Genomic DNA, 27,274 nt, shown 5'->3' with positions numbered 1-27,274 from the left:
TGCACCAAGCACTATGCTAAGTGCATAGTGAGGAGAATGAAACTGGACAGGGGTGCTCTCTTTAAGAGGAGCCTCACATATAAAAGCCTGAACTATAAAACAACCAGAGGCCGAGCTGTTCCTGGGTGAGAGCTGAGAGTGAAGTGTATCCTCCTTCAAGAGGTCAGCCCTGGGGGCATGGCCACCAAGCTTCTAGGGTTCTGCCAGACTAGAATTTAAAAATCCCTGGTCTCACCTAAGCCCCTCTTTCATAAATGAGGAAAACAAGGGCAGATGAGATTCAGCTACTGGATATTCACAGACAACCTCAAGACCTGGAGCCTTCTAGAGAGGGAGGCTGAGAAAGTCAGAGGCTGGAGTTGGCACTCAGAGTGAGGGGGGCCCAGGAACCTGTCTCCCTCTACTAATAGAGCAGGGACCAGAGGTTGAGCTCAAATTAGTAACTAGTGGGAAAGGTACAGGTGATGTAAGTTTACTATTCACAGTCCTGTCGCCAATCTAAAAATATCAAGGAGAGAACATCCTGGTCAGGAATAACCAACAGCCTGACAGTGACCAGTATTAACGGCAGCAGCCAGAACCAGGCCAAGAAAAACACACGTGCTTTGCGGTCAGAGACACCTGGTTAAAGCCCAGCTCTGGCACTTGCAAGCCGTTGGACAATCTCAAAATCTCAACTTGCAGGCTTTTAAAAATAGGGATAAGACTCACCTATCCCCTGTGATTAAATAAAACAGAATACATGGAATTCTTAAATATATTCTTAACTGGCAGTTCCCCTGCCTTCCTTGTCAAATCTCCCCTGAGGCCAGCTGCCCGTAACTCTAAGAGTAGCACGTCATAGATGGCAACAGCCCATCTGGGCAGGAGCTTCCCCCAAGAACAGGGCTGTGCCGCGCCCCCCCCCAGATCCTGCTAAATAAATGTCCAAACTGATCACAATGGGCCTGGCTGAGCAGGCACCAGCCTCACCTTCCAGGAAGGTGGCACTCTCCTGGATGTAGGCCCCCAACTGCTCAAAGATGCCATTGATCTTCTTCTTGGCAGTGACAAAGTGCTTGAGTGGGGAAGCATTCACCTCAGCCATGTGTCTCTTATCCTTCTTGACTGTGACGATGGAGTTGCATCGAGAGAAGAGCAGGGACATTGCGCTGCAAGAGAAGACAACGTAAGCAAACCCAGGAACGCCCACCTCAGCTAGGAGTATGGAGGGGTGCGACTAGGGGAACTGGGACCAGCTCTAGGTTCCATCAAAAATATGGGACTTCCTGGGTCTAGATCAAACGATGGTAAGGTAAGAACCAGCATCTCCAGAATAAGAAGGGCAATATAAGGAACATAATTAAGGTCACTGAAATGTACATTTAATAAATTTTGAAACAGCAAACATTTACATACATATTTACTACAATTAAAAAAAGAAAGCATAAGAAAGAGCCTCTCAGGACACTTGGGCCAGGCTCCACCTCACACAGCATGGGCACTCAGAAGACTGGAGCCTGGGCCCAGAGTTCGGGCCTAGCGCTGACAGTTCCTTGACTGTAGAACAGTGACAGGCCCTGCCTTCACTACCTCAGACAGAGACAAGGAGGAACTATGAAGTAACACAGAGAAGCCTTTTTCTGAATCTTAGGCAGAAAAGTGTGACGGAAATGTGACTTCTTTCCTATAAATCACCCACCTGAGAAAAAAGCACGGAATAATGAAACCAGTGAGAGCAACGTGATGCTCAGTCTCACCCTTTTGTCTAGGAACCCAGCAGCCCTGATTCTTAACAGGATTTTTTTTTTTTTTTTTTGGTGAAAGGGAACAGGTACACATTGGTGAACGGTAATTTTCAAGTGAGGGGGGCCGCTTCCACAATTTACAGAATATGTGCACTGTAGAAAATGTGAGAACTAAAGGACAAAAATCCATAACCCCACCATTCTTGGATCAGCACTGTTAAATTTTTATTATCATCAGAGTCTAAGTTTGTGTAGGTATCTCTCTTGCTCTCGCTCCGTCACACACATCTTCGTAAACTTTTTTTTTTTTTTTACACACCACTATCATGTTAGGGGCTCTGAGACTTGACTCCAACATCCTAGAGATCTTTGGCCGAGAGGCAGACATACCAGAGAAAGTGGCAGCTGGGAATCCCTGGCCCCAGAAGCGAACCCCTGCCAGGTCCCTCCTCAGAGTCCCCACCATGGAGAGAACTAATGCCCCAGCACAGCCCTCAGGTCCAGGGAAGTCAAAAAAAAAAAAAAAAGTCTCTTCCCAGGATGGGAGATAGTGTGCGCAGCTGTGTGCGTGCCTGGCTCTACTGTCTCCAACAACCAAGCACATTCTTGTCTAGCCACTCCCTCTCCAGCCACCTAATCACAGCCATCAGCCCTCTACCCAACTCAGCACTCAACTTTCTCCAGTTGGGCAATGAGAAGGCATTGCTCACGAGTGCTCACAAGAAGCTTCTAAAGGGTGTTGGACAAATTCCTGAGAAACAGAAAGAACGTCTGGAAAAGGTGTGTGATGACTGAATGCCAAAGCTGGCTCTGAGGAACCAACCATCCCAAAGAGTGGGAAGAAAGACAGACCCACAGAGAGATGGGAGCCCACATGTTTTGTCCAAACTCAAAAATTATTTTGCAATGTTAATGATTTCTGGAGAGATATGAGGGAAGTGATCTATTTTCTTTTTTACCTTCATCCCCTCAGTATAACACACAGCTGCAAGAGATGTCTTCTTAGCATAGAGGCCATGTGTCAAGAGATAAAGTAACAAAAAAAAAAAAAAAACAGTGCTCTGAGAAGGGGAACTGAGAATGAAAAGAAAGCATTCTGAAATCAGGCTCTCTGTGACCTAGCAGGCTGCGCCCAAGCTCTCAGAGCAAAAGGCAGGCAGGCAGGCAGACCACCCAAAGGAGAAGAAAACAAGCCTGGGGTAGGGCACAATGTAGCACTGTAAATGAGAGATTTTTGGAATCAGATAGAGCTGGGTTTAAACTGTGACCATACTATCTGTGGGCTGTAAAACTTGAGCAAAGTATTTAACCTCAGAGCCTTGGTTTTTTCATGTGGACGGTATGATACCCTATAAACAGGAGAAAAGATAATGCAAGCAATATGCTTAGCATATCACAAAAGCTCGAAGGTAGCTTTACATGTTAAGAAGCAGTAACAATAATAAACTCTACCAGCAAGCTCACAAGACTCTCTCTGGGCAGCGGCAAGTTCACCAACACATCCACAGCCCCCATTTGCTGCTATGGCAATGGAGTAAGCAGGTCTGCTCAGTGATGAGGAGCGGCAGTGCCCAGCCCCAGAAGCGATTTGCTTACAGACAGCAAAGTTCCCTGAGATTAGCTGGGCTTTTAGAAGCAGGTGCTTTAAGTTCTAGTCATTGGTGGCAAGTCCAAAGGAAATAAAACCAAAAGTGTTAGTGTTTAGTAAGCATAATATTCAAAGACATGCACAATAGTAAGAGCTTAACGGGTCAAGGTTACAACGCCTGCTAGGAGTTCTGCTGGTCCAGGAGCTGGCCTCTGCTCTTGCCATTACCCAGGCTGCGCTACATGTCCCCAACCCCCTCTGTGGAACCCTCCAAACTCACCAAACTCTGATTTCTCTGGTTCTGCTAATTCCCAAGCTAAGATTCTGTGTTTGCACTGCACATGCTGCTTTTAGCCTGGAATCCTCTTTCCTTTTTCACCCATTTGGCATACTCCTATCTGTCCTAACCCAACTCAAGTGTCACCCCCTCTGTAAAGCCTTCCCTGACATCTCCATGGGGACACACAACCTTACCAGACCACACCCTGTCTCTCCCGCTAGTCTGTGAACTTCTTGAAAGCTAGTCTTTGACACAGAGCAGGTGACCACCTGGGGGGTGTACCATCTTACCCTTCCATCCCTGGAATACACAAATCCACTTTTTTTTTACTTAAAAAGCAGCTGCTAGCTAAGTATCTGTTTCTTACTATTTGGAACCCAGTGAGTTAAAAGAGTTGAACAAACCTTTCAGGTTCCAGGATTTAATTCTTCAAAAGAGCAAACCAGACATATATATATGCACAAAAGGAGCAAAACCGCAAAACACACACACAAATGCCAAGACAGTCTCCCCCATCTCAGGGCTTCATCTGCTGGCTTCCTACCCATCCAGCATGGCAGGAAGCAGTGGGTTTCCTGTACCTTCTCTGGAAAGCCCTGATAGCCCCTACTTCACCACAGGGCTAGCCGCAGGCCCGTGGGGCCCATCCCGCAAGCATCGCTGGGCCAGAGAGTCCAGCTCTAATATCAACTACACCTTAAGTGGCACAGTTAGAGCTATTCTGATCCTCAAAGTGCTCTTGAGGTCATTTCTCAATAGTGTAAGACAGCTTAAGGCATTATTTCTCTACGAGGTCTGCAGAACTCTAGTTGCACCCAATGTTCCATGTAAAAAGGGGTCTGTAATAGAAGCAACCTGTGAAACATCATATGCTACCGCCCCCTCCATCAGAGCACATGAGCACAATAAAGGCTTTGGGAAGGTCTGCTGTAAAGATACCATTTAACAGTACTTAACGTAGCATTTCACAAATTTATCTGACAAAGAAACCCTTCTTTTGTACAACAGACTTTAAAATCCCTAGGATCACACTGGGAGGAGGCTCATTTATCCTGACAGTCCCCTATTCCCATTCCAAAAAAGTGCCGAGGGCGCAGTACTAACAGATATTAACCTGAGACCAGAACCAAACCCAATTCTAAACTAAAATTGCTATTAATGCTCCAAAGTCATCAACAGCTTTGCCTCGGCCTAGGCTGTTAGAAGTATTAGGAATCTTGGGTGTAGTGGGAGCACTAGCAGAAATCACTCCAAGGTGTGTCTGGATCCCAAGCACAGTCCCTCAGTCCATACCATCTCCTTACCCAGTTTTACGCACAGCAACTCCTAGCAGGGAAAATAAAATGGATCCACAACCGTCTGCTGGCACAACTGGAACAGAGAAGCTGAGAAATTGAAACAAAAAAGTGTACAGGGTAGAGGAGCAGCGCAGACTCTTAGAAGAGCTGTGACAAGGAGCCAGCCTCTGCTGGACAGAGAAGGGGAGGAGAATAGCCAGCACAGCAGAGAACAAACAAGGAAGCTAGAGACTAATGCTTCAGGGAGCCCAGGAGATCCCAACCACTTTCTGAACTGCCAACCTTTTTTCCCAGTGAAACTCTCCATGGAAATAAAAAGAAACTGTAGTTGTTGTTGTTGTGTGCCATCAAGTTGATTCTGACCCATAGCGACTTTATAGGACAGAGTAGAACCCCCCAGAGGGTTTCCAAGACTGTAGCCTTTACGGAAGCAAATTTACACATCTTTCTCCTGCAGAGCAAATGGTGGGTTCAAACTGCCCACCTTTCAGTTAGCAGCCAAGCACTTAACCATTGTACCACCAGGGCTCCTTAGAAAAAACCTACGGTATTTTTGTTTGTTTGTTTTTTCCCAACACAGGTTGGAAAATTCCAGCTCTATGCAAAGATGACCTCATCCAAGAAACCTTTCCACCTGACCCAGAGTGCCAGAAGTCACAACTACTACTTACTTTTTGGATGGTGTGGAGATCTTCACAGGGTGGGCATCGTGGGCATGGCTGGAGTCAAAAAGATGAAAAGAAATTGACTTGTTGTCTGTCCTGACTCAGGCTGAAGATGATTACTGATTCTGTTGACTCCACCAATTTCCTGACTTTTTAGGAAGGAAAAGGGAGATGTCCATAGGCAGCAAGAGAAGAAAATAAAAAAATGGTGTATAAAACACGTCTGATCAGGTTTTGAAGACAAACTGATCCCTGAGGGAAGTTTACTCACTGAGGTACTGAGGAACTGGGCTGGCACGTGAGGAAGTGCCCTGGGGAAAAACACAGCACAGAAGTACGGGGCGAGTCCTACGTGTGCACAAACATGTGTTCAGCCATGTGTGCAAGGCATCAGGAGGTCCCCGCAGGGATCCTGGTAAAGGCACATCCACAAAGTTGCGGGAAGAGGAAGGCACAGAACCAGGACAAGGACTGGGCCTGAGGAACTGTCAGGATTAGAAGTGGGATATTGGAGGTGGGGAAGGAAAGTGGAATTTATTGAAAATCTATGCGTGGCAGATGCTTTACAAGAGTACCTTTCTTCATTCTCAATTCTATGGGGCAAACAGGTTTAGAGTAGTTATAAGATTTATAGGCTGCTAACTAAGCCAAGAGGAGCCCTGGTGGCGTAGTGGTTAAATGCTATGGCTGCTAGCCAAAAGGTTGGCAGTTCAAATCCGCCAGGTGCTCTTTGGAAACTCTATGGGGCAGTTCTACTCTGTCCTATAGGGTCGCTATGAGTCGGAATCGACTCGACGGCAGTGGGTTTTTGGTTTGGTTAATTAAGCCAAGAGGAGCCCTCGTGGCACAGCAGTTAAGCTCTTGGCTGTTAACCAAAAGGTTGGCGGCAATTCAAATCCACCAGCCACTCCTTGGGAGAAAGACATGGCAATCTGCCTCAGTAAAGATCGTTGTTGTTGTCATTATTAGGTGCCATTGAGGTAGTTTCGACTCATAGTGACCCTAAGAACAAGAGAACGAAACACCGCCCAGTTCTGCACCAACCTCACAATCTTTGTTTGTTTGAGCTCACTGTTGCAGCCACTGTGTCAATCCATCTCATTGAGGGTCTTCCTCTTTTTTGCTGACTTTTCACTTTACCAAGCATGATGTCCTCCTCCAGGGACTGGTCCCTCCTGATAATAGGTCCAAAGTATGTGAGACAAAGTCTTATCATTCTCGCTTCTAAGTACAGCATTCTGGCTGCACTTCTTCCAAGACAGATTTGTTCATTCTTCTGGCAGCCTGTGGTATATTCAATATTCTTTCCTAACACCATAATTCAAAGGCATCAATTCTTCTTTCGTCGTCTGTATTCATTGTTCAGCTTTTGTATGCAACGCATATGAGGTGACTGAAAATACCATGGCTTGGGTCAGGCGCACCTTAGTCCTCAAAATAATATCTTTGTGTAATCTATAAAGATTACAGCCTTAGAAATCCTATGGGGCAGCTCTATTCTGTCCTATAGGGTCACTATCCGTCGGAATCAACTCACTGGCAATGGATTTGGTTTTCTGGTAGTTACGCCAACCTAGGGATTGAGATTCCATCTCCTCTGACTCCAAAGCTCACTTGTTTTCAACTACATAGAGCTGCTTTCCACCCCACTGGAGGTGGTAAGGGCAATGTCAGAGCCCTTTTCTAGGAGGAGGGAAAGAGAGAATATAGAGAACTTAAAGAAAGGGCAATGAGAGGATACAAGAAAAGAAGGGGACGGGCAGTTTTGGCTTCATGCATCCAAACATCTATTTATTCACCATTTTCTGTGTGCCTGGTTCAGTGCTAAGTGTAAGGAATCTTCTTGCTGTGTGCCATTGAGTTGACCCTATATGACAGAGTAGAACCGTCCCACAGAGTTTCCTAGGCTGTAACTTTTAGCGGAGCAGAAAGCCTGTCTTTTCTTCCACGGAAGGGCTGAGTGGATTCAAATCGTCAACCTTTCGGTCGAGCGCTTAACCACTGTGCCACCAGTACCCCTTGGCCTAGGGATAAGGATGGATAAAAAACGGTCCTTGCCTCAGAGAGTCTTATGGTCCGAGAAGTCATACAAGTAAATAATCGGCTGTAACACGGCGCAATAAGCGCTAAAAGTGAGGGAGCCCAGAACAAGGAGTTTCGGGGTGAACGTGGGTACCTGCCAGCTGCTGAATAAATGCTGGCAAACGAAGAGAGCTGGATGAGAAATGCGGCAAGGGCGGGATGGAACATAACCACAAAGGCTGGGAAGGCGGGGACGATAAGGAGCCTCAGGGTATCCCACGCCTCAGTCCCGGTTCTCCCGTCCCGCCCCCTCCTCTCAGGGCCGCAGGGGGCCCAGCGCCGAGGCCGGAGCGTGGAGACGCCCGCCTGCCAGGACCCCGAATCCTCGGGCCCCCAGCGTCCCACCGATCCACGCCGGGCTGTTCAGGAATCCCCAGGTCAAGCCAAACCAGCCTCCGCCACCCCGGCGAGCTCACCCTCTCACCTTCACCTTCCCGGCCTTGCGGCGGCCATCATACAACTACATCACCAGCGCGCGCCACCGGGGGAAAGGCGGAAGGAGGGAAGGATGCGCGCGTCACCAACACCCGCAGGTTTGCCGCTCTGGCTCCGGTGAGTCGGTGGGCTCCGAGTTCAACCGAACGACCCAACGACTCCTAATGGAGCAGGTGTCCTCCGGCTCGGCGCCTCCTTGGGAGGAATCTCAGGGCGCTCGTTTACCGCCAGGGCGTCCCAAGCCGATGACGTAGGCCCTGGGCGGCTCGCGCTGCATCACGGGTGCTGTAGTTCCGGCAGGCGCCCGTCAGGGCGGGCGGGTGGATGGGGCGGGGCCTCGAGCTGTCAAAGGACAAAGCAAGGGCGTGAATGAGAGGTTCCCGCCCTTTCATTTGCTGCCCCAGAGCCTCACCCCAAGGCCTCTGCTAGCACTGGAATCCAACCTGGCATTGTGTAATTTTGAAGAAGAGCTCTCAAGAGTTTAAGGCCGTTAGGGCGAGGTGACTCACCCAGGGAGACAGCAACAACCTTGGGCCTGGTGCCCTTCTGTTGTCTTTGAGGAAGTTAAAAAAACAAACAAAAAAAGCAATGGCCTTAGGGTAGATTCTGACTCATAGGGACCCCATCTGTGTCAGAATAGATCTGTGCTCCATAGGGTTTTCAATGGCTGATTTTTTAGAAGTAGATCACCAGGTCTTTCTTCCCAGGTGCCTCTAGGTGGACTGGAACCTTCAACCTTTTGGTTAGCAGCCAGTCAAGCACATTAACCGCCTGCACCACCTAGGGACTCCTTTAAGGAAGTAAGAATTGCAATAACAACAACAGCAACAACAATGTATCAGCACCTATTAAGTGCTTATCACTATGGCACCTAACATGCATCATTTTGTGTAATCCTCACTACAATCCCAGGTGGCTCGGAGGGGAGAATTACCCAAACTCACCTGCGGTGGACCACTGAGCCCCTCCTATGTGCCAGGTACTGAGATACAGCAGTTAACAGGTCTCCAGGGAAGCCACCAGCCACATGTGGCTATTGAGCCCCTGAAATGTGGTTAGTGCAAATTGTGATGTGCTTATAAGATTTAGTATGAAAAAGAAATGTAAAATATTTCATGCATATTGATTATGTGACGTGTTAATATTTTGGATACATTGGGTGAAAGAAAGTATGTTACTGATATTAATTCCATTTGTTTGTTTTTACTTCTTTAAATGTGGCTCCTAGAAATTTTTTAATTTTGTGAGTGGCTCCCATTCTACTTCTATTGGGCAGCACTGCTCTATAACCACAGTAGAATCTTGCCACAGTTACCTCTGGAGGCAAATTAGTACTTGAGTGACCAGCTTATCAGTCTCCTGGGAGGCACAACCGGTCAAAAGGAGGCTGTCCTGCCTTCAATACCCTGAGTGAACTAGTAGCCTAGTTTCCTAAAAGTCCAACTCTGGAGTGTGGGGCCACACCCAGGCCCTGTCTTGGGGTTCAGCCAGGCCTGTCTGGGATGTGGCCGCACTGGGGCCTGTTACTCACTGCCTTGCACTGCTGCTGTTTGTTTCCTCCTCCACACTGCTCTCTGGCCTCCCTAAGGGGACTGTCAGTTCTTGCGCTTCCTTTCCCTTCTTTGGCAGAATCCTGCCAGAGTCAGGTAGGGGCCTGGGGCTCTCCCTCCTAAACATCAGTCCCGTCCATTCCCTCTTCACTAGACCTCCTTGCAAGCTCTGGCCCAGGCCCTGGTCTCTGGTCCAGACACCTGCTGGGGCATCCGAATCCATCCCCAGGCCTCTAATCTTGCCCTTTACCCAGTACCTGGGTTCTCTCTCTGAAACACAGCTCCTAGATGTGAGGCCTCTCCTTAAACTTTCCTGATGACAAGACTCCCCGACAACTGCCGGTAACGTTAATGGGAAGGTATGGATGGCAGGGTTGGTGTGCACTTGCAGGAAACTTTTTTTTCCTGCGTTAACTATTTCTAATTGATTTTTCCAGTGGACACAAATTGTGTTTGTAATCAGAAAAAGATAACATTAAAAACAGCTCTTAAGATACACACATACACACACACAATGCTTATATATGCACAGACCAGCTCTGGAAGGACACCCAGAAAGGATTAGCCATGGTCACTTCTCAGCAAAGGAGCTGGGAAGACAGGAATGAGGAATGGGAGAGAGATTAAGATTTGTGTTTTATTTTAATGTGGGCCAACTTAAAAAAAAAAACTTTAAAATGCATATACACAATCTCTGAATGACTCCAAGCACCTCTGGATAAAGTCCAAACTCTCCTTAGCCTGGGAACATAAGCCTTTCCAATCAGACCTCATCAATTCTACCCACACCAGCTGGCCAACATTCTCAGCCCTCACCTGTGCCTAGCTGGCTCTAGCACTCTGACCTTGATCAAGTCTTTCGGCCTATTGGAAACCTCCTTACCTTCCAAGGCCCAGCTTAAATTGCATCTGCTCTCCTCCACACGTCTGTCAGTTTGTCGTACTTTGAGGGCTTGTGTTTTGCTGTGATAGTGGAAGCTATGCCACCGGTTTTTAAATACTAGCAGGGTAACCCATGGCAGACAGATTTCAGCTGAACTTCCAGACTAAGACTGACTAGGAAGAAGGATCCGGCTGTGTGCTTCTGAGAAGAATTAGCCAGTGAAAACCTTAGGAATAGCAGTGGAACATTGTCTGATACAATTCCAGAAGACGAGCCCCTGAAGTTGGAAGGCACTCCAAAGACTGGGAGAGAGCTGCCTCCTCAAAGTAGAGTTGACCTGAATGGCATGGATGGAGTCAAGCTTTCAGGACCTTCATTTCCTGATGGGGAATGACTCAAAATGAGAAGAAACAGCTGCAAACATCCATTAATAATCAGAACATGGAACGTACAAAGTATGGATCTACGAAAATTGGAAATTGTCAAAAATGAAGTGGAATGCATAAACACTGATATCCTGGGCATTAGTGACCTGAAATAGACTGGTATTGGCCATTTTGAATTAGACAATTATATGGCCTACTATGCCGGGAATGACAACTTGAAGAGGGATGGCATTGCATTCATCATCAAAAAGAGTATTTCAAGATCTATCGTGAAATACAATGCTGTCAGTGATAGGATAATATCCATATGCCTACAAGGAAGACCAGTTAATATGACTATTATTTAAATTTACACACCAACCACTAAGGCCAAAGATGAGGGAACTAAAGATTTTTACCAACTTCTGCAGTCTGAAATTGATCAAACTTGCAATCAGGATGCCCTGATAATTATTGGTGATTGGAATGCAAAAGTTGGAAACAAAGAAGAAGGACTGGTAGTTGGAAAATATGGCCTTGGTGATAGAAATGATACTGGACATGACATGACAGCATTTTGCAAGACCAACGACTTCTTCATTGCAAATACCTTTTTTCAACAACCCAAACAGCAACTATACACGTGGACCTTCCCAAATGGAATATACAGAAATCAAATTGGCTACATCTGTGGAAAGAGACAATGGAAAAGCTCAATATTATCAGTCTGAACAAGGCTAGGGACCAACTATGGAACAGACCATCAATTGCTCATATGCAAGTTCAAGTTGAAACTGAAGAAAATTAAAACAAGTCCATGAGATCCAAAGTAGGACCTTGGGTATATGCTACCTGAATTTAGAGACCATCTCAAGAATAGATTTGATGCATCGAACACTAACGACCAAAGACCAGACGAGTTGTGGAATGAAATAAAGAACATCATAAATTAAGAAAGCAAGAAGTCATTAAACAGACAAGAAAGAAACAAAAGACCAAAATGGATGTCAGAAGAGACCCTGACACTTGCTCTTGAACATCAAGTAGCTAAAGCAGGATGAAGCGATGATGAAGTTAAAGAGTTGAACAGAAGATTTCAAAGGGCAGCTCGAGAAGACAAAGTATTATAATGACATGTGCAAAGACCTGGAGTTAGAAAACAAAAGGGGGAAAACATACTCAGCATTTCTCAAGCTGAAAGAAATGAAGAAAAAATTCAACCCTCGAGTTGCAATATTGTAAGATTCTACAGGGCAAAATATTAAATAATGCAGGAAGCATCAAAAGAAGATGGGAGGAATAGAGTCACTATATCAAAAAGAATTGGTCAGTGTTCAACCATTTCAGGAGGTAGCATATAATCAGGAATCAATGGTACCAAAGGAGGAAGTCCAAGCTGCACTGAAAGCATTAGCGAGAAACAAGGCTCCAGGAATTGACGGAATACCAATTGAGATGTTTCAACAAACACATGCAGTGCTGGAAGTGCTCACTCCTCTATGCCAAGAAATTTGGAGGACAGCTATCTGGCCAACCGACTGGAAGAGATCCTTATTTCTGCCTATTCCCAAGAAAGGTGAGCCAACCAAATGTGGAAATTGTTGTACAATATCATTAATATCACACGCAAATAAAAATTTGCTAAAGATCATTCAAAAGTGGCTGCAGCAGTGTATGGGCAGGGAACTGCCAGAAATTCAAGCCTGATTCAGAGGAGGACGTGGTACAAGGAGGGATATCATTGCTGGTGTCAGATGGATCCCGGCTGAAAGCAGAGAATACCAGAAAGATGTTTACCTGTGTTTTATTGACTATGCAAGGGCACTCGACTTTATGGATCATAACAAATTATGGATAACATTGCAAAGAAGGGGAATTCCAGAACACCTCATTGTGCTCATGAGGAACCTGTACATAGATCAAGACACAGCTGTTCAAACAGAACAAGGGGGTACTGCATGGTTTAAAGTCAGGACAGGTATGTGTCATGGTTGTATCCTTTCACCATATTTATTCAATCTGTATGCTGAACAAATAATCTGAGAAGCTGGACTATATGAAGAAGAATGAAACATCAGGATTGGACGATGACTCATTAACAACCTGTGTTACACAGATGACACAACCTTGCTTGCTGAAAATGAAGAGGACTTGAAGCACTTACTGATGAGGATCAAAGACCACAGCCTTCAGTATGGATTACACCTCAACATAAAGAAAACAAAAGCCTCACAACTGGATCAATAAGCAACATCATGATAAACGGAGAATGAAGTTGTCAAGGATTTCATTTTACTTGGATCCACAATCAACACCCATGAAAACAGCAGTCAAGAAATCAAAAGACGCATCCCACTGGGCAAATCTGCTGCAAAAGACCTCTTTAAAGTGTTAAAAAGCAAAGACGTCACCTTAAAGACTAAGGTGTGCCTGACCCAAGCCATGGTATTTTCAATCGCCTCATGTGCCTGCGAAAGCTGGACAATAAATAAGGGAGATCGAAGAAGAATTAACACCTTTGAATTGAGGTGTTGATGAAGAATATTGAATATACCATGGATTGCCAAAAGAACAAACAAATCTGTCTTGGAAAAAGTACAACCAGAATGCTCCTTAGAAGGATGGAAAGACAAGGTCTCACATACTTTGGAGATGTTGTCAGGAGGAATCAGTCCCTGGAGAACGACATCATGCTTGGTAAAGTAAAGGGTCATCAAAAAAAGAGGAAGACCCTAAAGGAGATGGACTGACACAGTGGCTGCAATGATGGGTTCAATCATAACAAGGATTGTGAGGATGGTACAGGACCGGGCCTTATTTTGTTCTGTTGTATGTAGGGTCAGTATGAGTTGGAACCTACTCGAGGGCACCTAACAACATCAGGGTTTCTCGACCTCGGCACTACTGACATTACCAAAAAAATCAAACCCAAATCCATTGCTTTCAAGTCAATTAGGACTCATGGCAAACACATGTGTTACAGAAAACTGCTCCACAGGGTTTTCTTGGTTGTAATCGTTACAGAAGCAGTCTCTCAGGCCTTTCTTTCATAGTGCCTCTGAATGGATTCAAACCACCAGCTGATCTCAAATCACTTGCGCCACCCCCCCAAAAAAAACAAACCTGTTGATGTTGAGTCAGTTCTGGCCCATAATGACCCTATAGGACAAAGCAGAACTGCCAGTAGGGTTTCCAAGGAGCAGCTGATGGATTTGAACTGCCAACCTTTTGATTAGCAGCCTGACCACCCAGGCTCCTCCTGTGGACATTAAACCCATTGCCTTCGAGTTGAATTCCAACTCATAGTGACCCTTTAGGACAGAGTAGAAATAAAAAACCCAAAACCCACTGCTGTCGAGTCAATTCCGACTCATAGCGACCCTATATAATGCCCTATAGGATTTCCAAGGCTGTAAATCTTCTACAGAAGCAGACCACTACATCTTTATCCCATGGAGCAGCCAGTGGGTTGGAACTGTCTACCTTTTGGTTAGCAGGTGAGCACTTAACCACTGCACAGGGCTCCCTATTGACATTAACCGAAAAGAAAAAGCCATTGCTGTCAATTCCGACTCACAGTGACCATATAGGACAGAGTAGACCTACCTAACTCATATTGACATTCGAAAAAACCCAAAACCCATTGCTGTCAATTCTGACTCATAGCGACCCTGCAGGACACAGGAGAACTGTCCCATGGGGTTTCTAAGGATCCGCTGGTGGATTCGAACTGCCGACCTTTTGGTTAATAGCCATAGCTCTTAGACACTGCACCACCAGGGCGCCCGTATTGCTATTAAAAACCCATTGCCATTGAGTCAATTCTGACTCATAGCAACCCTATAGGACAGAGTAGAACTGCCCCATAGAGTTTCCAAGGAGTGCCTGGTGAATTCAAACTGCTGACCTTTTGGTTAGCAGCCATAGCTCTTAACCACTATGCCACCGGGGTTTCCATATTGACGTTAGACATGGATGATTTCGATGTTGCAGGTGGCTATCCCATGCATTATAGGATGTTTAGCAGTATTGCTCATCTCTACCCACTAGATGCAACCAAAAATGTCTCCAGACATTGCCAAATGCCCCCTAGGGAATAAAACTGCCTCTAGTTGAGAGGCATCAAGTTATACCAAGCTGGCTGGTCCCTTCTCCTCTTCCCAGCCCACTGATAGTCATTGTGGCATTTATCACACCGGTCCATGGTGAACTGCATGTTTCTTTCTTGCTCCTCCACTGACTACAAGTGTCTCGGCAGGGACCAGATTTCTTCAACCACTGGAATCATATTCAAATCCCTGTCCCTACTACTAACTTGCTGTGTGGCCTTAGGCAAATTACTTGACCTCTTTGAGCCTGTCTCATCTGTAAAAAGGAAATGGGAGCTCCTAGCCCAGAGGACTGTGTACTCAGTGCCCGAGAGGCTTGGCGCCTGGCCCACAGCAAGGGATGGATAGATGTTAAACCAAAACCATTGCCATCAGGTGGATTCCAACTCATAGCGACCCTACAGGACAGAGTAGAACTGTCCCATAGGGTTTCTAAGGAGCACCTGGTAGATTCGAACTGCCGACATTTTGGTCAGCAGCCAGACTCTTAACCACTACACCACCAGGGTACGCCCTGAAGTGTAATCAGCACTACAAGATGAGTCTGTCCAGGGTATGGTGGGGGCCACCAGAAGCAGCAGCAGTTTTTCCTGTTCATGTTTGCAGGAAGGGTGGTCAGCAAAGGCTTCAGAGAGGAGGCAACGCCTGATGCAGGCCTTGAAGGAGTAAGAAGCGTGCCCCAGTCTGCCAGTGTTGGGCTCATAGGGAGGGTTTACGGAATACACCAATGACTTGGAAATCACATGTGACTGGGTCTGGGACACAAAGAAGTTGCCCAATCTCCTGACAGTCTTTTTGCCTCCTGAACATACCAATCATTGGCTTAAATCAACCCACTGTACCACTCACCACACCCCACCCACTCAGCAGCTCCCACTCCATGGTTGTCATGACGTTTAATAGAAACTCTCCTGTTTCTGTCAGTCCCTCTCGCCAGAGGCATAGGGACAGGGTGACCCAGTACAGTGTGTGGACACTTCCCGCCTCCCCCAGCAAGGGTCAAGTAGAGGATCCAGCTGTGGCATAAATAGATTCCCTTCTGCCTTCCGGGAGGTCTTCTGAGTCGCTGTCTCCAGGGGACAAGTTTTTGCTGCCATGACAGGAACCATAGAGGATGGGGGGCTTCCATGGTCCCAGGGTCAGGGCAGGAGCATGAGTCTGACCCAGGTCTCTGTGTCTACCCCAAGCTTGAAGCAGGAAGTCCCTGGGGCTGTGGCTCTGCCTGGGAGAAGCTCTGGGGCATGGCTTGTTGCCCCTGGAGACTCTCTGGGCGCCTTGGGTAAGCCCCAGCTCTGCCCAGGTCTCGCCCAGTGGAAGAAGCAGAGAAAGGGGAACTCAGTTTTTCAGGAAGAAGGTTTGGGAAGGATGACTCTCTACAAAGCAGTGACAGTGAACTGCCTCTCCAGGGTGGGGCCAGAGCATCCGGAAAGCCTCAGACAAGGAGATCTGCTCCGCCTGTGGCCTGCATGCCCCATCTCTCTGACTGGAGGTTCCCCGAGCAACAGGGAGTCAAGAGCCTGGAAGACGGACCAGCTCCCTGGGACACTGAGGCCCTGGAAGCTTCTGGCAGTGGTTGTCAGCAAAGAGAAAAAGTCGGAGGTGGCCAGCTCTGGGCAATTAGGGGTCGACGAAGGAGACGGCGATGTAACGGGTGCCCTTGGTGGTGGGGAGCCCCTCGTGGTAGTGCGTGAGCCGCCCGGGGTGCAAGAGGGTCCAGCCCTTTCTCGGGGCACGGATGGAGCAGTTGTAGCGCAGGAACCGACAGCCTCCGCCCTGGGAGACAAGAAGCGTCAGTACCCAACAGGAAGTATCAGTTTCCCAACAGGAAGCTGGGCCCTTCCCCCACTCTCCCTCTAGTCTCCCAATAAGCAGCCCTCGGCATAGCCTGCCTGGGGTGCCGCATGATACCCATAGTGCCTAAGGTGGAGACTCGGCAAAGGCAGAGCAACCGGGCAAGAGCTCTGGAGTCAGGCAGCCCTGGGCAAATCTAGGCTCCACTACATATTCAGTGGTGGGCTTCAGTATCCCCATCTGTAAAATGTGGGAGAAACTGCAAAGGGTTGTGAAAATTAAATGAGAGGCTATAAGAGCTTAGGTCTGGGTACTTCAACCTTAGCACCACTGACATTTTGGGCCAGATAATTCTTTGTTGTGGGGTGCTAAACTGGGCATCCCTAGCCTCTACCTATGAGATGCCAGTAGCACCTCCATAGTTGTGACAACCAAAAATGTCTCCAGACATTTCCAGATATCCTCTGGGGGTGAGGGGCAGAATCACTCCCTGTTGAGAACCCCAATGCCTAGGTGCTTTCTCAAAAATTATAGCTGTTTTCATGAGTGTTCTTCACAGTGCTAGCCCAGGGCTGAGGCCAGAGAAACTCCTTAAAAATAGTAGCTTCAGGAGGCCCTCCAGGGACCCAGTTCTATGGTGCTGGAGTACCTAGAGCCCCTCTGCCACCCCCACCCTGTAAGCAGCTCAGCACCCAGCCTCCCCACTGCCTGCCCTCAGCCCTGCTCACCTCGTAGTCCACTCCCACCCGGTTTAGGGCAATGTTGATGGTGAAGGTGGAAGCGTCATGGTGTGGCATCAGTGAGGGCTGCTCATCAGGCTTATAGCGGACAACGAAGGCCAGGTCAAACTGGGCCTGCACCACAGGAGTGGGACAACAACCAACGTTAAAGGAGAGAGGCCGAGGACAGCCAAGGGTGGTGGGCCCTCATCTAATCTGCTGGAATGTCAGATCCCTGAAAGCATATTGCTCAGCACTGTGTCCTCTGGTGCCTGGCATGGTGCCTGACATGGGGAAGGTTCTCAACAAAAATGTAAGGAGGGGAGAAAAGGAGAAAGGAAAGGAGAGAGCTGGGGAAGAGAGAGGAATGGAGGGAAGAAGGGAAGGAGAGGAAAAGAGGGAGAAGAAAGGAGGGAGGGGAAGGAGAGTGGGAAAGAAAGGAGGGAGAGAGGAAGGGAGGGAGAAACTAAGCTTTACAGCCCTTTCTGGCAACCATCTGGACTGGTGGTTCCTTGAGGGCAGGGCACAGGCACAAACACACAGAGCAAGAGTTCAGAGAAAACCAGGGGAATGAGGAAGTAACTGAGTGAGTGAGGGAGGAAGAGGGAAAATCAAAGGGGCAGTTGACAGATACATGAGTGATGGAGCCAGAGACAATCTGAGGGAAGGAATGGGGATGTGCTGGCCAGCTAACTAGAAGCTTATTTGCTGGGCCAGTCTAGGAGTCACAGAAGTGAAATTTAAGGACATGGAGAAAGGGTTAGGAAGATGGGATAAGATCAGAGGGGCCTCCCCCTACCCCAGACTCTTCCTGAGACCCCCACCTCCTGATGCCCAGCCTGATGGGGGAGACCTCATTCCTGCCTGGGGACTCACTATCCAGGCCTCTCCCCCAGGCCAAGATTGCCTGACCACCGTTGTCCCCTCTGCCTCATCCTGGCCGCACCCTGCGCCCATCCTGGCATAGAGCCCCCACGCCTACCCTGGTATAGCAGCCCCCATACCCACCCTGACTGGCATAGCAGCCCCCACACCCACCCTGACTGGCGTAGCAGCCCCCACGCCCACCCTGACGTAGCAGCCCCTGTGCCCACCCTGGCGTAGCAGCCCCACACCCACCCTGGTGTAGTAGCCGGGGTAGAGCTTCTCCGTCATGGGGGCAATGTACTCCACCAGGAACTTGTGCCACTCCCGCTCAAAGTTGATCTGGTTCATGTGGATGTCAATAGTTGGCACGTTTTCGTAGCCACCCTGGATGCGGTTGTCCTGCAGGTGGCCAAGGAGGGTGTGAATTCCAAGAAGGCAGAATTCTAAGATGAACCCCCAAGATCCCCACCCCCTGGTGGACTGACCCTGTACATACCCCCCAACTCCCTTGAGTGTGGGTGGGACCCTGTGACTATGATAGTTGTGTTACATGGCAGAAGTGAACAGGTTTTGCGGATGTCATTAAGGTCCCTCATCAGTTGACTTTCAGTTGATCAACGCGAGATTATGCTGGATAGGGCCTGACCTATTCAGACGACGTACTTAAAACAGGCTCTAAGAAGAGAGACAGACTCTCCTACTGGGCTTGAGGAAACAAACTATCATGAGTTCTGCAGCTGCAAGGAAATGAAATCTGCCAACAACCATGTGATCCTGGACTAGGACCCTGAGCCTCAGAAGAGACCCCAGCTGCAGATGATACCTCAATTGCAGCCTTGTGAGACCCTGGTGAAGGCCCAGATTCCTGACCCACAGAAACCATGTGATAATAAATGGGTGTTGTTTTAAGCCTCTTAAGCTTGTGGTAATTTGTTACACAGCAGTAGATAACTAATGCACAGTGGCACTGGTGTCCAGGGGGTAGCATGGTCACTGGGGCATAAGAGTTAGCAGGACCACAGACTGCATGGGCCATCCCAGCTACTGGGTCCTGGAGATAAGCTCAGCCACCCAAGTGTATGAATGAGGCAGGTAACCAGAACCACAGGTTAGTCCAGCTTCCAGGTGATAGGACAGCCCAGCCTGAGGCCTACAGGCTCAGGGTCTCACGCACCTTTACAAGCAGTGCCTGGACTTGCCGACATGAGCGCAGGCTGGGATTCTCCTTCAGAGGGCGCAGAGCCTCCCTTATCCACTGTGCCACCTGCTTCTGATGCTGATGAACTTGGAGCCCCACTACTGGATACTCCCCATCCTACACCTCCTAATTCCTGCCCTATCCCACACACAAGTCTAGGGCAGGAAGCTAAACCATTTAAATCACCAACCCGGAAGTGAAAACCAAGCAATGTAAGTTTAAGGGAACTCAGAGTCACACGGCAGCAACGGAAGCTTTGGGGACAAACTCTGCTTCCAGTTTCTCAACACCTCTACACCTAACTGCCTGTGGGCACCCCTTCCAGCACCCCATCTAGAGGAGTCCCAGAGAACAGCCCAGAAAGTGGGCACGGGAAGAGGGCCCCACCTTGTTATCACCCCGAGACCACTGGCCATAGTGCTCCATCTCCTCCACCAGCTCATCACAGGCCGCCTCCGTGAAGATGGGGAACCAGTAGACGTCCGGGCAAGGCTGCGAGGGGAGCCTCAGTCAGAGGAGTCCAGGGGGTCCCTACCATATACTCCTCCTGCTCCCAGAGCCCTCTGCAGGCCCTGCCATGCCCCCTGGCTGCCCCCACCCTGGTCAGTGAGCCTTGAGTGTCTTCACAGAGCAGGGGCTCTGTCCACTCTGGGTGGACCTAGTGAGCCGCTGAGGGAGAAAGAGGCAGGAACTCAGAGATGGCCCGTCTCAGTGAGGTCACAGAGAAAAAAGGGTGCACACCCAGGGAGTAATGGCCTCAGGCTCCCGGGGGACGCAGGCAGGGAGTCCAGAGGAGCACCCACTGGACAGTTGAGATGACATTTGGGGATGTTCTTCTTTTCTCCTATATGAGCCAGGGGAGAGGCCTGAGGCCCCCAAGGCCCTGCAGACTCCAGCCCCAAAGTGCCAGCAGGTGGAAGGGGACCATCAGCTGCCCCTTCCCTACCCCAGCACTGCCAGCGCAGACAGAAAGGTGCCCCTGGTCCTCAGGTCAGTTGGCTCCATTCCTCCCCCACTTACTTCCCCTCCCGGGGGTGGGTGTGGAGGGGGTATGGATTCAGGGGCTTTGCTCCCAGGGGCACCACAGGCCCTTACCGTCTCCACCAGCTTCCCCTCCAGGGCTTTGGTGTAGTTCTCATGGATGTACTTCTCCTTCCAGTCCTGCAGGGAGGGGGAAGCAGGCTGGGGTCCTTGGGCCTGGAGCTGACCATATGCTCAGCACCACAGGTTGCTCCAAGAAAGGGCTCCTCCCCAGAAATCCCCACACAGTGTGATGGGCATGTGCACACCTGGGTGCTGAAGTGTGCCTGCAGGAGCTAGTATTTGCATGCATGTGTGGGGGGGGGGGGGGGGGTATAAGTACGCACCCACATCAACCACAACCTCCCAATACCTAGGTGCACTGTCACAACTGTTACCTCCTCTGACCATCACAATACTCTCTGACACGAGTGAAGCTGGTATTAAAAAAAAAAACTCATTGCCAGAGTTGATTCTGACTCATAGCAACCCTAAAGGACAGTAGAACTGCCCCACTGGGTTTCCAAGGAGCACCTGGTGGATTTGAACCGCCAACCTTTTGGTTAGCATCCGCAGCTCTTAACCACTATGCCACCAGGGTTTCCAAGGCTGGGAAAGTATAACCATTTTAGAGCTAAAATAACAGAGGCCCTGAAAGTTGAGAGGCTCAACTAAGTCACAGCCAAAGGCAAAGCTGGGCCTCAAATCCAGGCCTCCGACCCCTGGTCCCTTCTCCACTAGATGGCGCTGCCTCTCAACGCATCCTCCTCTCCCACCCAAATCTGGCCATACAGACCTCCTGAGGCAAATGGGAGAGAGATGGCCCAGGGTCCCAGCTCTGGTTAGGATCAGAAAGGGAGAAGCCTCAGGCCTCTGGATCAATGGAGTCCCTAGTGCTCCTCCCCTCCCAGCCCCACTCAGGTCCTCACCTCAGGGTTGCTAAACACTTCCCACAGGTCATTGTGGAGGTGGGTGGTCTGGTAGCTGTCCAGGGAGAGCAGGTGCCCAAAGGTGTGCCGGTTGGTCAGGAACATGAACACGGCCTGGGGAGAGCAGCCTGATGGGGGAGGCCTGCCTCCCTCCCCATCCCCTGTAGGCCCCTGAAAGGGCCATCGGCGCAGCCTCCTCTGCCCACCAGACTCAGGTCACAAGCTGCCAGGGACCAAGTGGGGTCACCCCCGTGTCCCCAACACCCAGCCCAGGCCTGACACTGGGGATGCAATCAGGGAAGGCTTCCTGGAGGACTGGATGCAAAAGAAATGAATAAATGTGTGAAAGAACAAATGCATGTGTAAAAGGATGGCATTTTGATACTGAAGTTTTGGCCACTGGAGAAAACATTACATGGATTACACTTAGTGGCAAATACAATTATCTTTTTGTTGTTAGTTGCCATCTAGTAGGTCCCCAGCTCATGGCAACCCCATGCACAATGGGATCAGACCACTGTGATCCACAGGGTTTTCATTGGCTGATTTTCAGAAGTAGATCTCCAGACCTTTCTTCCTATCTCGTCTTAGTCTGGAAATTCTGCTGAAACCTATGCAGCCTCGCAGCAACACGCAAGCCTCCACTGACAGATGGGTGGTGGCTGCACATGAAGTGCACTGGCCGGGAATGGAACCCGGGTCTCTTGCGTAGAAGGTGAGAATTCTACCGCGGAGCCACCACTGCCCTCTCAATTATCTTTAGGCTGTGTCAAAAATGTAAGTAAAATAGACAGTGTGAAAGCTCTGTCTGATAAAATGGTCCCTGCAGACCACTGGGGACCTGCCAACATGCCCGGCGCCCTGTGTACCCCCGCCAGACCCTGGGGGCCTCTGAGCAGCCCCACTGATATCTCAGCAGCTCCCCAGGCCTATGGTGACAAGGCTGCCCACCTTCCCTGTCACCAAGGCCTCCTGTGACCCTCAGCCCCAGGGCCAACCTGCTGCCGGACATTGGCACAGAAGGACATGTCGGGGTCCAGCTTGCTGTGGTGGAACAGGTCTTTCTGCTGCAGATCAGACCGTAGGGCACTGCCCTTGATCAAGTAGATGTTAGAGATGTAAGGCACATTCCAGACACCACTATAAGAGAGATGGAAGGGGTCACAAGCTGATGGTGAGGTATCATAGATGAGGTCAGGGGCAAGAGGGATCACAGGAGGGAAGAGCACAATACTGCTGACTTGATTCTCCCATCCTGGGCACAAGGGCCTGGAATAATTGTCAGGAAGTCCTTCTCAGTATCTGACTGCAGTCTTCCTTGCTTCATGGTCAGCAGGAATTTAAGGGCAACAAGGACAGGAATATTGGGGAGGGAGGTGCCACAAGCCTTGGAGGAAGACAGATGAGAGTGCCCCCCCATACTCACACACGCCGACCCTGCACAATGTCCACGTAGTCCTCGGAGCGGGCGTAGTAGCCATCTGCACTCAGTGCCCCCCAGAAGTTCGACCAGAGCCTCCCATGGCGGGTCATCAAGGGGGCTATGACATTTCTGAGGAAGGAACACCTCAGTGGGAATCCCCTGCCGACCGCAGGGGTGGGTGGACAGACCTAGCCAGAGGTGGGGCAAGGGAGGGACATGAGCTCCAAGAACCTCACTGGGGCAGAGGAGGACCTAGGCCTGGAGGTGGATTTGGCTCACCTGGTACTTGTTCCCTCCCATGGTGCAGCCAGGGACAGACTGGGGGAGGGCTGTGGCATGAAGGTGAGATGGGGTGGGGAGAGGAACATCCCAGACTAAGACAAAGGTGGGTGCCGCTGTCCATGAGAACCTGGGATTGCCACACTGGAGGCGGGGACCCAGGATTCCACAGGTGAGGCCGAGGGTACGGGAACAAGCAAGGGAGGGACTCCCACCATGAGCACAGCCCATCACAGACCATTGCTGGTCTGGGAGCTCAGGCTGTAAGAGTTCGCTGCCCACTCACCCACCCACCTGCCCTCAGCCTTACTTGTTCTGCTCAATCAGCAGCCGCAGGGTGTCGGGCTCCTTCAGGGCCACGTCGGCGTCCATGCTGAAGTAGTAGGTGCAGCTCTGGTCCTTCCGACACAGGTCTCTGCAGGACAGATGGAACAGGGTCAGCAGGGCTGGGACTCCACACTAGCCTCCCCACCCAGGATCCCAGAGCTACCTGGTGGCTGCATCTCCACCCCTGCCCCACCGTGAGCACATTCTGGCTTCACCAGGTACCAGCCCAGGGCCCTCTCAGAGGGGCTGCCAGCATGGGTGGGGGTCAGCACCAGTAGCCTCCAAGGTCCTGCCAGACTCTAAGGCCCAAGCCTTGGGCTACCATGCTCTCAAGACGAAGATCCGGAGCTTAGCAGCTGGCGTTAAAAGCCCTGAAAACCCTGGTACTGGGGTGAGCACGGGCCACCAGGCAGGTTCCCACACTGCCAGGGCTGGGGAGGGTGGGAAGAACGGTACTGCTTTTCTAGAAGGCCATTTGGCAACTTGTACCAAAAGCCTCAAAAAAGGCTTTTTGGTTATCTGGTCCAGAGCTCAGCCAGCTATGGTCCGTGGTCCAGACCTGGCCAACTGCCAGTTTTTGTATAGTTTGGAACGGTTTTTACGTTTTTAAATGGTTAAAAAAAAAATCAAAAGAAAACAGATGAAATCATAAAATATGAAATTCAAGTCAGTGTCCATAAATAAAATGCTGTTGAAACACCCCCACATTCATTCGTTGACATATGATCTTACATAATTATCATAAATAAAGCACTTTCCTAGTACACCAGCCAGTTGAATGGTTGCTACAGAGACAGCAAAGCCGAAAATATTTCCAGTCTCACCCTTTGCAGGAAGTTTGCTGACCTCTGGTCAGGACTGTCCAAGTCTTTGACAGTCAACACACATTACTTAGGTTTTTTTTTTTTTTTTTTTTAATAAGGAAAAAAGAAATCAAAAATTGTATCTCCCAAAATACGTGTCATAAATCCTCAACCCCTATCCCCATTGATGTAATCCCATTTGGAAATAGGGTTTTCTTTGCTATGTTAATGAGGCCGTATCAGTGTAGGGTGTGTCTTAAACCCATCACCCCTGAGATATAAAAGGAGCAGATTAGCACAGAGAACCAAGCACAAATGGAAGGGAAGATATACCACACATGAAGACGGCCAAGGAATCAAAGAACAGAAGCCGAAAAGAGACAAAGACCTTCCCCCAGAGCTGGCAGAGACAGAAAGCCTTCCCCTAGAGCCGGCAACCTGAATTTGGGTTTCTAGCCTCCTAAACTGTGAGAAAATAAATTTCTGTTTGTTAAAGCCATCCACTTGTGGTATTTCTGTTATAGCAGCACTAGATAACTAAGACAGACTGCTTCTCTAATTGTCAACATTTGCCTACTTCAATTTTTCCAGTCCTTCTCCTTTCCCTGATTTGCTTCCTGAACCCAACTGATATGGCTCAGCCCCGCCTAGGACCCCTGAGGTCAGCAGGAAGGAGACTATTTCCCCACTTGACAGATGAGAACTCTGAGGCCCAGAAACGGGCAGGAACTTGCTGGAGACCACGAAGCCTTCTGAACTCCTGTCTCGCAGCCCGATGCTCCTGAACCCTGGTCCCTCCCTCCACCCACCATACCCACCCCACCTGCTCCTGGGCCCCGACTCACACGCCCAGGTTCCTGGCATCAGCATTGGCCATCCGGATCTCAGGGCCCACGAGCTTCACGGACTGATACTTGCTGCCATGCTCTGCCAGGAACTGCTCCACCTGGGCCTTGTGGTGTTGCTCCTGGGAGGAGGGAGGTCAGGGGGAGGTATAAGGATGAAGGTTCACGCTCCAGCCCAGGGACCACACCAACTTCTGCTACTGCCAGGCCACGTCCTTCCACCCTGGCCATCCCTGGTCATCTGCTTTCCTGTCTTGGGTCCTTTCCCCATGCCAGAACCTCTGCCTAGAGGGGCCCTTCCCAGATACGCCAAATCCTGGCCATCCTTCAACCACTACCCCCTGACAAAGCCAGGCTCTACAAGCTTCCTAAGAGGCTTTGTCATCACGACAGCACCCACCACTTCCCAGGCCCCATGCAGAGATGTGGAGACTGTGGGTCTGGGGTGTGGACCAGGGCTCTGCATTGTCACAAAACACTTCAGGATCCATAAGTTGAACACAGAACAACACATGACCCAGCAATCCGAACCCCAGGTATATACCTGGAAGACACGAAGGCAGGAACACAAACAGAAGCCTATAAAACAGTATACCAATGTTCACTGCAGCATTTTTACAATAGCCAAAAGGTGGAAATGAATGAAACGTCCATCAACAGAGGAACAGATAAAAGAAGACTTGATGGCATGGTGATTAAAGTGCTCGGTTGCTAACTCAAAAATTGGTGGTTCAAACCCACCAGCCACACCACAGGAGAAAGATGGCAGCGGTCTGCTTCTGTAAAGATCAGTCTTGGAAACCCTACGGGGAAGTTCTACTCTGTCCTGTAGGGTCGCTCAGTCAGAATCGTCTCAATAGCCCATAACAACAATAACAACAACAGATGAATGGATAAGCAGAATATGGTACCTACACATTATCGACTACTACTCAGCCATGAAGAGAAACCAAGTCCTGATGCGTGCCACAACACGGATGAGTCTTGAAAACATCATGCTGAGCGAAGTCAGTCAGTTGCAAAAGAATATTGTACAATCTCTTACAAGAAATAAGCAAATATATAGAAATCAAAGATGATCAGGGTTACTAAAGGTGGGAGAAGGGGAAAGGGGGGATTTTTGCTTAGAGGGCACTGAGTTTATGTTAATGGTGGTGGAATCCTTTGGAAAAGGATAGTGAGAATGATGCCACACCTTGGAGAAGGTAATCAATGTCACTGAATTGTACATGTAGAAATTACTGAGATGGTGTATATTGACATATATTTTCACCACACTTTTAAAAAAGCTGGAGGCGGGGGCGGTATTCAAAAAGACTTTTAAAAAAACAAAACTCCAGGAGATCCCTGGACCACACTTCGAAAAATAATGTTCTATACCTGGGGCCCCATGTGTGGGGACGTGGTCAGAGCAGGGTTTTTAGAAGAAACCCTGGGTTCAGAGCAAACCCTGGCTCTGCTATACCTGGCCATGTGACCTTTACAAGTCACTTCCCCTGTCCCACTTTAGCTTCCTCACATGCAAAATGGGAGCAACCATGTCTCCCTGACATGTCACTGTAAGGATTCACTGAGTCACACAAGGCACACAGCAGGTCCTCATGGGCTGCCTTGTGACAGTTCTTTTTCTACATAAAGTCACAGACATGGGTGCACTGCTTGAGGTCTCCAGGGCTGCTGAGCCTCCCAAGGGGAGGCCTCATCCCCCTCTCTGGTTCCACATGGCACAAAAACAAGTGAACGAATGTCTGAGAAAGAGGCAAAGAGTGGAGCCCAGGCTGGGACCATGGACCCCAGGGGTAGGGGGCACAGATTGGCAGGACTGAGAGTCTCAGAAAGGAGGACCATCATCCCAGATGGGGCAGCAGAAAAGACCTCAATGATGACAAGGAGCCCTGAAGAACAGGTAGGATTTGTAGAGTGACTCTCCATCCCAGGGACGGAGATTGACATAAGCAAAAGCCAAAAGGTGGGACTAACGAGGAGAGGCAGGAAGGGAGGTGCTGGGGATGTTGAATCCAAGCCCACCCCCACAGAGCAGCCGACCCTCCCCGAGTCCCAAGAAAGCACTCAAGGAATGAAAATCAATTT

The 27,274-nt window shown here is 49.3% G+C and overlaps 2 protein-coding genes across 6 annotated transcripts in view; both read right to left on the bottom strand.

Moving 5' to 3' along the window:
* Positions 1 to 8,334, bottom strand: part of MFN2 (mitofusin 2) — a 29,147-nt gene extending 20,813 nt beyond the window's left edge. Inside the window, exons 1-3 of one of the 5 annotated variants that reach the window (XM_049877946.1) lie at positions 8,065 to 8,334; positions 5,565 to 5,612; positions 973 to 1,151 (exon numbers count right to left, since the gene is read on the bottom strand). In XM_049877946.1, coding sequence (XP_049733903.1) covers positions 973 to 1,147 — 175 coding nt within the window. In that variant the 5' untranslated portion in view covers positions 1,148 to 1,151; positions 5,565 to 5,612; positions 8,065 to 8,334. Of the gene's footprint in view, positions 1 to 972; positions 1,152 to 5,564; positions 5,708 to 8,056 lie in introns of all 5 variants that reach the window. The other 4 variants (XM_049877943.1, XM_049877942.1, XM_049877944.1 and 1 more) reach the window with 4 other exon arrangements.
* Positions 8,335 to 12,661: 4,327 nt separating this feature from the next.
* PLOD1 (procollagen-lysine,2-oxoglutarate 5-dioxygenase 1) overlaps positions 12,662 to 27,274 on the bottom strand; it is a 33,387-nt gene continuing 18,774 nt past the window's right edge. The window contains exons 10-19 of the mRNA XM_049877941.1: positions 25,184 to 25,305; positions 23,519 to 23,623; positions 22,933 to 23,058; positions 22,505 to 22,646; positions 21,507 to 21,620; positions 20,653 to 20,718; positions 19,945 to 20,049; positions 18,612 to 18,758; positions 17,502 to 17,627; positions 12,662 to 16,755 (exon numbers count right to left, since the gene is read on the bottom strand). Coding sequence (XP_049733898.1) covers positions 16,600 to 16,755; positions 17,502 to 17,627; positions 18,612 to 18,758; positions 19,945 to 20,049; positions 20,653 to 20,718; positions 21,507 to 21,620; positions 22,505 to 22,646; positions 22,933 to 23,058; positions 23,519 to 23,623; positions 25,184 to 25,305 — 1,209 coding nt within the window. The 3' untranslated portion in view covers positions 12,662 to 16,599. The remainder of the gene's footprint in view (positions 16,756 to 17,501; positions 17,628 to 18,611; positions 18,759 to 19,944; positions 20,050 to 20,652; positions 20,719 to 21,506; positions 21,621 to 22,504; positions 22,647 to 22,932; positions 23,059 to 23,518; positions 23,624 to 25,183; positions 25,306 to 27,274) is intronic.

The sequence above is a fragment of the Elephas maximus genome, chromosome 3 (assembly GCF_024166365.1).
Source record: "Elephas maximus indicus isolate mEleMax1 chromosome 3, mEleMax1 primary haplotype, whole genome shotgun sequence".
NCBI classification, from domain to species: domain Eukaryota; kingdom Metazoa; phylum Chordata; class Mammalia; order Proboscidea; family Elephantidae; genus Elephas; species Elephas maximus.
Note: the sequence above shows the minus strand (reverse complement) of the source record. Positions and strands in the feature narration are given on the sequence as shown.